General features: G+C 32.6%; 1 protein-coding gene across 1 annotated transcript in view; it reads right to left on the bottom strand.

The window, feature by feature from the left end:
- Positions 1-5,070, bottom strand: part of LOC106478583 (corticotropin-releasing factor receptor 2-like) — a gene marked incomplete at its 5' end in the record, with an annotated part of 56,631 nt that extends 51,561 nt beyond the window's left edge. Inside the window, one exon of the mRNA XM_022382200.1 lies at positions 4,936-5,070. Within this exon, the coding sequence (XP_022237908.1) occupies positions 4,936-5,070 (135 nt within the window). The remainder of the gene's footprint in view (positions 1-4,935) is intronic.
- Between the last annotated feature and the right edge of the window lie 6,435 nt (positions 5,071-11,505).

The following is an 11,505-nucleotide window of genomic DNA, read 5'->3' as shown; positions in this document are numbered from 1 at the left end:
TCATCAGAATGAGAACTAGTATGTTAAATCATCAGAATGAGAACTAGTATGTTAAATCATCAGAATGAGAACTAGTATGTTAAGTCACCAGAATGAGAACTAGTATGTTTAGTCACCAGAATGAGAACTAGTATGTTAAATCATCGGAATGAGAACTAGTATGTTAAGTCATCAGAATGAGAACTAGTATGTTAAATCATCAGAATGAGAACTAGTATGCAGTATATCTGCGGACTTACAACGCTAGAAACCGGGTTTCGATACCCGTGATGGGCAGAGCACAGATATCCCATTGTGTAGCTTTGTGCTTAACCTCAAACAACAGACTTGGAGAAATTATTTAAATATGTAATGTTTTTACAACATTGGAAAAACAATGTTGGTTCAAGAGCTCAATGGTTTGCAAGAAATTGAAGGAGCAACATTTTGCAATTGCACTTTTCAAAGATGCAAACATTTTCAAATCATCTCTCAAGGTTTGTTGAACGACTATATTCTTTGAACATTCACAACAGAGTTAATCAAGTTTATTTCAAAATTGTTATCTTCATTATGGTATCAAAAGTTAGTTACTCTGTTTTCTTTAAGTACGTTTTGTTGAATGTCTCTTTTATTTTTTGTGTATGAATTAAATCAGTTTCATATAATAGGTCTATGGTAAGTACAAATCCTATCTTCCATATGTTATTGACTAGTGACATTTTATTAAGTTAGTAACGTTTTTCTCTCATATCAACTTGTTATTGTACAACATAAAAATAAAATAAATAAAAGAAAGATAAAGAGGTCTTGAAAAATAATTTGGCTTACATTGAATAGTTATCTAATCTCGTGTATTATTTGATCAATCTGCAGGTTGTGTATCATTATTTGGTAAATAGTCTATGACATGATTTTCTACACTTGTTCTTTATATCTAATCATGTGAAATGGTCCCTATTATCAATGGTTGTCTTCACGAGTTGTTATCTGTCTGGACTTCTTCTGAATTGACGTAAAATCGTTCAAGAGACAAATAGTTTATTTTTCCATTTTTAAACATAACTAAACATTTCACATTCCTAACAAAGCCCACAGTAAACCCATACTTTATACGAAAGTATGCAGAAATAAAAATATATATATATTTTAATGAATAAACCTGTTATCTAAAATATTTCCAGTTTCATCTGTGAGTGCTTATTAATAGTTTATTTAAATATGCATTTAAATCGCTTCAAGGATTCTGTGTGTTCTGAAAAGTTAAAAACTTCATAAAATATTCCAGTGGTTAGTTTTGGCATATAATGATGCAAATATTTTAGTTTTTAGTTTCGGTTTAGAGAGCAGTGAGTTAACGTCACATAATTGTATTAGACAAATATAGTGTATGATGGAAAAGTTTTATAATTGGAAACAGCTTACATTCCTAGATTGCGAAACGTTCGAATCTTTTAAAGGATTTTTAAAACATTTTAATAAAATCTAACACATGCATTTTCATTACAGTTGCAAATTAAATAAACCTTTTCATGTTTTAAAGTACTTAGATTCATAAATGGGATAGGAATGTGAGAAAACTGATTAACTTTTTTTATGTTTTAACGCATTTTCGCGCTTACTAGTAATTGCATGTGAAAATTTGTGTTTAACTTTTAGCTTAATAAATGAAGCTCAGTTAATATTTTTGTACAAAAAAAGATAAAAATAATTACTGTAAAACAAGCATACTATACCATACTATAAGGCATTGCAAGAGCTATGAAAAGCTATTAATTAATGTGGACGGCCGTAAGAAAATCAATAAAAATCTGAATAAGGAATAATGTTATTAGCTTGTTAATGATATACTCAGGAATATTTTTTGTTTACATAAGTAGAAAAAAAGGTAAATTAGTTTATATAAAGTTTTTACAATAAGACAATAAATGTATTTTTATGTAATTATAATGAATAAAGTCTAACCAAAATATGAAACTATTATTTTTACAGTACCATGTAGAATAGAGAATTCTATAAGTATTTATTTCAAGTCTTTGATGATGTAATAAATTAGATCCAGGGGATATCTATCTATTGAAATCTGATAGCATGAGCAATTTAGTGAAAACTGTAAAAATCTGGAAATTGAATAAATATTCACTTTGGTAAAACTAAATAAAAAAAATTGTCATATGAACGTTCTTAATGCAGATAAAACTGCCATATGAATCTTCTTAATGCAGATAAAACTGCCATATGAACGTTCTTAATGCAGATAAAACTGCCATATGAACGTTCTTAATGCAGATAAAACTGCCATATGAATGTTCTTAATGCAGATAAAACTGCCATATGAACGTTCTTAATGCAGATAAAACTGCCATATGAAGTTCTTAATGCAGATAAAACTGCCATATGAACGTTCTTAATGCAGATAAAACTGCCATATGAATGTTCTTAATGCAGATAAAACTGCCATATGAACGTTCTTAATGCAGATAAAACTGCCATATGAACGTTCTTAATGCAAACTTCATGAATTGTTCTCTTAATATCAATTGTTTTATTTTACATATCTGTTGAAACGTTTCTTTACAGCACTTCAGTTATTAAAGTAATATGAATATATTTTTCATATCAGGTGAATTAAAACAAATATAAAAACTTAGAAGCAAAGTTAGAATTGATGACAATAACATCTCCCAGTGGCTCAACGATAAGTCTGCAAACGTATAACACTAAAAACCGGATTGCGATGTAACGTGTTGGGTACAGTACATATGGCCCATTGTGCAATTTTGTGCTTAAATAACAACAAACAAAACATTAGCTCTTCACGTTTTGCGACATTTTTTTGTTGTTTAAACTAACAACTAAACGTTATCGGTGACGTGAAACAAAATAATATAATTAGCGGAAATATTTTATCAAAACTATAATGAGTTTTAACATTAGTTTTTTTTATTCAACAAAATAACTAAGAAATTTAGTCTTTGAAAAATCGAATGTTGTTTAACTTTAAAAATTTGTTTTGAAATTACAACGTTTTTTATCCGAATAGTTTTCAACTAAATGTATAGTTCAACAAGAAATAAGACATCTCATAGCTAGGTTGAAAATTATTTTATATTTAAGTATTTCTTGATATGACTCGTTAATTCTATTCTTGGCAAGAAGCTTGACTTGGAAAAGTGAGGCTTATTGCTAATTGACCCCCAATGACACAGCGGTATGTCTGCGAACTTACAACGCTAGAAACCGGGTTTTGATACTCGTGGTGGGCAGACCACAGATAGCCCATGGTGCAGCTTTGTGCTTAACAAACAAATCATTGCCGATTACTAAAAATAGTTCCTAAGTGTCCAACTTTACTACTATATTAAGTTTTCGTAGGGCAAAAGGTCATGTTAGTTTTCTCGTTGTAGTTAGACCAAAAAAAAAGATGTAACGTTTTATTCCATCTTATAAGCTCTAAACTAACTTGTTTTTATAAATACTGGCTCTGTTTTGGCCGAACTAATAACTAGGATAGGTAATACACCAACTCAAAGTGATAATTAGCTTACTATATTACTTCATACTTACCTAAAACAACAGCTGCTTGTACTTTGTTGTCATATGACTCAATATTCAGAAATCCGTGTTTGTTTTAAAATATATCTCCAATAGTAAAACTGAATAACCAACATGTTTTAATGATTCATGTAGGGAATTATTATTATTATTAATTATGTAAAAGGAAAGCTGTTACTGTATGTGCTATCGTTATCTAAGTTCAAATGAATATTAATACTTGTTTCCTTGTTTTAAAGCAAAACCACATTGAACTATTTACTGCATCCACCTCGGAGAATCGAACCCCGGATTTAAACATTGTAAGACCGTAATCTTGCCACTGTCTCAACAGTTGGGGACAAATATTAATACTAGCCCAAATTTCATATTTTAATTACGCTATAATTGAATAAATTATCAAAATTATATACAAATTTGTGAGACAAATCTACTTTTTTATGCCTGATTTTGGTATGATATCGTTAATATTTACAATAAGTGAAACTGACATTAACAAGATATTAGACTGATTCAGGGAATTATAATATTTCAGAAAATACAGCTTTTCTGAGAGACGTATTTATATCGGCGTGATAATGTTTAAGCCAAATTTATAATTAGACTATACTATACCAGCTTCCATCCTGAAGGTGTATGATGGCCTTTCTGAAGGAATCTAACTAACACTGTAGGGTTACTAAATCTTTTAATGCTGTGATATCGTTTGAGGCACATAAATGTTGCTAGAAATTTTTCTATATTGAAGTTAAACACAAAGATACACAATGGGCTATCTGTCCTCTGCCCATCTCGGGTATCGAAACCCGGATTTTGGCGTTGTAAGTCCGCAGTCGTACCGTTGTACCGCTGGGGGGGTCTAAATATAACTGTAATTATTACTAATAACTTTGGAGTTATATCATATACTAAAATTGTTATATCCAGTACCGCCCAATATCAGGGTTCATCAAGCCGGCTGGAATGCGATAGACATAGTAGTGATTGAGACGCTAGCTGTTCGTATCTTCAAACTGCTTGAAAAACCAGTGTCTCACTTTAAACTTGATGCAACAGACATAGTAGTGGTTGAGACGCTAGCTGTTCGTATCTTCAATCTGCCTGAAAAACCAGTGTCACAGTTTAAACTTGATGCAACAGACATAGTAGTGGTTGAGACGCTAGCTGTTCGTATCTTCAAACTGCCTGAAAACCCAGTGTCTCACTTTAAACTTGATGCAATAGACATAGTAGTGGTTGAGACGCTAGCTGTTCGTATCTTCAAACTGCCTGAACAACCAGTCAGTTTGAACTTTATTGGCGTGGTAATCTTTAAGTCACAGGTTTAGTAATGAACTTGCTAGAAAGGTGATTTTACAAACTTTTTTAAATCAAGGATTTATTTGGTAAAGTTCTACGTACCTTTATCTTGATTAACATGGTTTAGAGACAAGTTTGCTGATGCTAGAATTTCCTTACAGAGTTTTTGTATTACTCTTCCAGCAGGGGTCGGAGGCCAACAAAACACAGAGTCCCAGGCTGCACTGCATTGTGCTCCTAAAAAATATAACCACATGTTCGTTTTTTTATGAAATAAGAAAGAAACACTTTGAACTTTGAAGCAACCATTTTGCTTTAAATAAAAGACCAAAGATACTGCTTTTTGAGTGGATTGTTTATTCTTATTTAACTTTTTTACAACAAGCATTTTGCTGTTAACTTTTGCACTCGCAAAGACTTTGCTGTTGGTTGTTTTTTTTTTCACGCTTTTTAAACACTTTAATAAGGATGCAAGAATACTGTTTTTAATTTTACTCGAATGAGAATATTTATTTAGTATTAACTTTCTATAATTTTGTCCTTACAAACGAGAGAAGGCACCTAGCGTAGTGCAGTTCTTCGCACTAGAGACCATTAAAAAACAGGTAAAGCAGAATCCTTTTAAGACAAACGATCTCCATGCCATTTTAAAATCTAGAGCGGTAAATGGTTTTACTGTGATCTTGACATTTAGTTACCTGGCTTTGTGCTTAACTCAAAACAAATAATATAACAGATTTACAGAAACATTACAATAAGAATGATTTCAGTTTTAAACACTTTTAACCTTAACTGGCCTATTACGGGTTTTCAGTTTGAAAACTGTAAAATATCACCTTTTCTTGTATCAAACTGCTGCTAAGTTCAGATGAAACGCTATAACACAACATTCTAAAAATAGCTCGTATAGCACTACTTAAGAATAAAATGTTTGACAAATATTATAACTGTTTTTTTTTTCTTAAGACTTTTTACAATAAATATTTTACTAGTTTTGGTGTGAAACTTTATGCATTTGACATCTTCTCTGTTATTGATATAAATCGCGTTTTAATACATGCATGAATGTTTTAACCAAACTAGCCTCATGAGCTCTATCATTTACTGAAGAATTCTATTGGCAGCAACCTGCGTCAGAGAAAGAGCCGGTAATGTTCCATGTTAAAAGTAAAGCGTTTCACTGTCAGATCTGTTTGTGATTTAAAAATCAAGTGGTTTAGGCCTATGCACCATCCTTGTTTCTGTATGGATAATATAATAAGTTATGTTTTGACAGACTTTCAAAGCTTATTCATATTATTCTTAATTACTATAATAGCCCCCAGTGGCACAGCGGTATTTCTGCGGACTTACAACGCTAGAATCCGGGTTTCGATACCTGTGGTGGGCAGAGCACAGATAGCCCTTGTGTAGCTTTGTGCATAATTAAAAAAACAAAAACAAACAAACAAATTACTATAATAATAGCAACGCCCTCTATGTACTGCTAGCAAAGAAAAAAATGGTGTGCGTTTGCCCTATGATAAAGATCTGGATTTTGGTTCAAAACAGTGCGAAGTGAAATATTCTCTGCCTTCGAGCTGTCGTTGCGTTCTGGAAATAACAGAAAATCTTTTAACGTAGATGGTGAATGGTATTCTGATCAGTAGTTGTAAATTAGGGACAGTGGCAGAAAGCTTTAGTAACTTTGCCTTGAATACAAATACAAAACAAAATGTTTTACAACCAAACTTTGCATAATATTACACCCAAACATTTCGAAAATGCCGATTTATGTCAAAGAAAAACCATTTTTCTGGTCATGAATGTCAAAAACAATGGCTTAATGTTAAATATAACTACTTGCAGACAATCTTGTTACTATTTAAAAACGAAATATAGAGAGAGTAACGTTTATATGTTGATAACCCAGTCATAGCTCAGTTTGATAAAATACTTGCAATTTACTAAACAAAAAGGTGTTATTTCTGTATAGAATGGTCAATCGCTTTAGTTAATATAAAACTGTATACTTATAAGTAAAACATGACTGAAATGTACGTTGTTTTGGTTTTACTAGAGGATTTTCCATAATTTAATATAATATTCATTTTTTTTTCTATAACGTAAGGAATTTTTACAAATCTGGAAGAAGGAAAAAGTCTTATTTAGATCAAATTATTATTTCGTTTACCACAATGAAAATTTTTTTATTATTATGTTTGGGTTCTAGAAACGATCGATAAGACTCTCGCGTCGCGATTGGTCTAGAAACATCTACATACAATGGTTGTCAACATTTTAAGCATAATCAAATGTGACCCGATTTCAATGAAAATGATTCACTTATGTAAAAGTACATATGACGTTTTGTGAAAAATCTGGACGCGATGGAGAAAAGTGGATATCATTTTCGGATACAGCGTACTGGAATTACTGTAGAACATGTAAAAATTTCAAGACAGTAAAACCATCGCAGACCTGTGTTATTTTTTTGCTTCTGTGTGTATATGGATTAAAAATAAATAGCACACAGATATAGTTAAAGTTTAGCAGCACTAAATAGATAGCAGAAGATAAAGAGGATTGTCAATATGTAAACTTGACTTAATTGTTTCATATATCAAGAAACAAAATCATTTAATGAATGACTGTTTCTTGAAAATAAAATGGTTTTTAGGTCTGAGTTTAATTAATCAGATTCAGAACATTTATATGCCAGAACGTTGTAAAGAATAACAGCTTTATAAGCACAAATTAAGTAACGAAAAAAACAAACAAAAATATACAAAAATATGAAGTTGATTACCCGACTAGTTTCGAAGTACCACGTGCGTCATTTTCAAGGGTATACAGTATAAAACTGTTATTCTCTACAACATTTGTAAATTGCATAAAGTACTACTTAACTTGATTATATGCTTGGAGTGTCCATTTATAAAGGTTAAATAACCAATTTCACAAATATGTATTTATAAATTCCACTTAAGGAATATGAGAGTTATAAGTTAGACTTACAGGGGAATAACGGTGTTAATTATGGGTGATTGTTAGTTTGTACAATTTAGTACTGGCCTACCATCATGACCTGCCAAATTCAATCCCCCTAAGCCTAGCTTATATTTCACGAATTAATTAAATAGTGTATGCACATATACATATTAAACACTGGTGAAAACCTCTTTCATATACATTTCAATGAGCCAAATTTAGAGTCCATAAACATACCGCTGACCAACAGGGGGGACTGATTCATGCCCCAAATAAATAATTAAATACTATATTAGTTAGCTACAATTAGTTTACACAATATCCTCTAGGGAAATTATACTTTTGGATAAACAACAAGACTTGAAGTGACTTCGGAAACAGAACTAGTTAAATAGATGTTATAAAATTGCCTTTTAATCACATTTATAAACGATATATAACACAAGCATCCACACGAAAACACCTTCGTAATAATCTCACCCCAATGATATAATAAACGTATAACTCAATTTTAATTAGCTAGGCCTGGTGAATTGGGCATTTCATTCGTAATCTGAAGATCGTGCGCTCGAATCCCGTCACCAAACATTATCTTCCCAGCGTTATAATGTGACGGTCGACCCCGCTATTCTTTGGTAAAGAGTAGCCTAGGGGTTGGGGATGGGTGGTGTTAATTAACTAACTAATTACCTTATCTATTACTTCAAAATTACGAAGGGTTGGCAGGTAGCCGTAGAGTGTAGCTTTGCGTGAAATTCAAAACAAACAAACAATTTAATTAGTTATTTTAATACTAGCTTCTTAGTTTTAAAGTTTCGGTAATGAAATAAGACAATCCTTACACAACTAAAAAAACTTGTTGCATAAGAAGCAGCTGCAAACTCAGACAGCTCAAAAAAAAAGGGCCATTATTCTGCAGTTTCTAGTAATAACACATCCTAGACACTGATCAAACATTGGATCTTTCAGGCTAGCAGCAACACTGGAAGAGTGTGTTTGATGTGAAGTAGAAAATATTAAATCAAGGTATAGATCTCCTGACAGGGTACATAATGAAGTCAATCTCTTATTATTTTTCCCCCATCTGAGAGCATATCAGAGCTCTTGGGTTCCATTAAGCATCATATTATATCTTACACACTCGATAACTGATTTTCAAACCTTTTAGTCGCACCTGTGTGCACACATTCGTTCCGATGAAGATGATTAACACCCACCGAGATCTCTCGAAAGATTTGCTATTTTCATCGCCTTTTTAAATTATTTTATTTTCATTTTTAATATACTTTCACGATTGCATCACTTGTTTCATCTTGGTGTCCAACACATTAACAGGTTTAAAAAATGCTTCAAGTGCTTCATGCCTTTATTTGTGAAATATACTCTTCATGATAAAATCATTATATCGTTGAATATAGAGGTTGAGTACGTTAAAATATAAAGATTTTGGAGCCTCGCCATGTCGTTGCAGTCAATGACGTCACATCCGTTCAAACTCTATCTAATGACCGTGCACCTTCACAATAAACCTACAGCGTAGTTTTAGTTTAAAAGGTACCGTCGTAAGGCTGCCATATCCAAAGCACACAATTTCTGCTTGCATACTTTCAATTAGCCACCTAGTATACGAGGACGATTGTCCGTTTCCCACAGTCCATTTCAACATTCTGTTCGCTCAGAAATCCATAGGCGCTGCTTCCGGCGACTTGACAGATACGACTTCCTGCGTATGGAATATCTTGGATACACCTTTCGTTCTCCAGTTACCTGAGGTATGCGACGGTTAAATGGATATGTCGTGAAAACATCTTGTGTACACATGACTTGAACTTGTGTCGATTTTCCAGACAGAGATTCTTCTTGATCGTGTTACGTACTGTTGCCTGGGGTAAGTAGATGGGTTTCTGCCTCTGACCATTTTTTTTATATCCCCTCTTGTAACAAGACGTCACATTTTGCTGAATAAAGCTGTGACACGACTTTTGCAGATCTTTTTCTGGATGGTCCTTTTACCCCAAGTTGATCCATGTTCCGTTATTTTCCAATGCAATTATTTACGAAGAATGTACCTGTCTTGTAAATTCTAAATCCTTCATCTAAGCACAGTTTTCTGATCTGAATGTATGAATATTTGGTGTCGAAAAAGTCTGTTGCATACCCTTCCCGAAAACTATCAGTTTTCGGTGGCAACATAGTACATCTACCTAATGCCAAACAATGCTAAAACGCCAAAATATGTATTTATAGAGCATAAATCAATAAGTGGAGGCCAGAGTGAAAGTTTGTTCAGCAATTAAAATCCTGCGACACGAGTAAAACTGGTCAAAATAATATTTCGATATATTTTGGAACTAACCTTTCTTCGGAAGATTCTGACTCTATAAACTAAATTAGTAGTTTTACATTGTCAACTGAATAGCCTGACTGCTTGTAGCAAGAATGCGACTTGAAGGTTTAGGTTCCTTGATTATACTTAATTGATGTGTCTGTGATGCAAACATGTCATAGTTGGGTTATGTCACGATAGCTAATAGGCTTATATGTGAAGCAAGCGTGCACTAGAAAAGACAATTACAACTCCATGCTATTTCCCTACTTCTTCTTGTATACCAGGAAAAAAAACATTACAACTCCATACTATTTCCCTACTTCTTTTTGTGTACTAGAAAAAACAATGACAACTCCATGCTACTTTCTTGTGCACTAGAAAAGACAATTACAACTCCATACTATTTCCCTACTTCTTTTTGTGTACTAGAAAAAACAATGACAACTCCATGCTACTTTCTTGTGTACTAGAAAAAAAAACAGTTACAACTCCATACTATTTCCCTACTTCTTTTTGTGTACTAGAAAAACAATGACAACTCCATGCTACTTTCTTGTGCACTAGAAAAGACAATTACAACTCCATACTATTTCCCTACTTCTTTTTGTGTACTAGAAAAAACAATGACAACTCCATGCTACTTTCTTGTGTACTAGAAGAAAAAAAACAGTTACAACTCCATACTATTTCCCTACTTCTTTTTGTGTACTAGAAAAAACAGTGACAACTCCATGCTATTTTCCTGTGTACTAGAAAAAAAAACAGTTACAACTCCATACTATTTCCCTACTTTTTCTACAGAAACAGGAGCTGGTCATAGCCTATTGGTTAGTAGGATACTGCAAGTTGAAATGCTCAAGACTCGAACTGCAATATACTACTGAACACGCTCTGCACTGTCAGAAGTGACTGCATGAAAACTGAGGCGCTCAATCTGCTATTCAGTTAAGAGTAGTCCCATAGACGACAGGTACTGCTGACTAGTTGCTCTATCTCTTGTCAGCAGCTCGTAGTTAGGGATGACTATGCTTGAATTATACAGGAGTCTCAAGTTGACAATACCAAATAATATAATAAATAATCTACGATCTTTGAAACAGTTGCTTTAATTATAACAGAGGGTTTTTATACTCTGGTCTATTACCGATAAACAAAATTATTGGTGTGTGTTTAAAGAAAAAAAACTTTTTAAAAAGTTTTTAAACTAAAATCATATAAAATCGTAAAAACTCTATTGATCTTGACTACGTTTAGTTAACTAGCTTTATTTGAATGTCAAAGGAAACTTGGAACTGAATTTGTTCAGATAAATGAGCAAAATTACTTGTTTGTATAAAATATCCTGTGCAGTTACTGTACTTGTAAGAAACTTC

Source organism: Limulus polyphemus, unplaced genomic scaffold, assembly GCF_000517525.1.
Source record: "Limulus polyphemus unplaced genomic scaffold, Limulus_polyphemus-2.1.2 Scaffold229, whole genome shotgun sequence".
NCBI classification, from domain to species: domain Eukaryota; kingdom Metazoa; phylum Arthropoda; class Merostomata; order Xiphosura; family Limulidae; genus Limulus; species Limulus polyphemus.
This window is presented reverse-complemented; position numbering and strand designations above follow the sequence as displayed.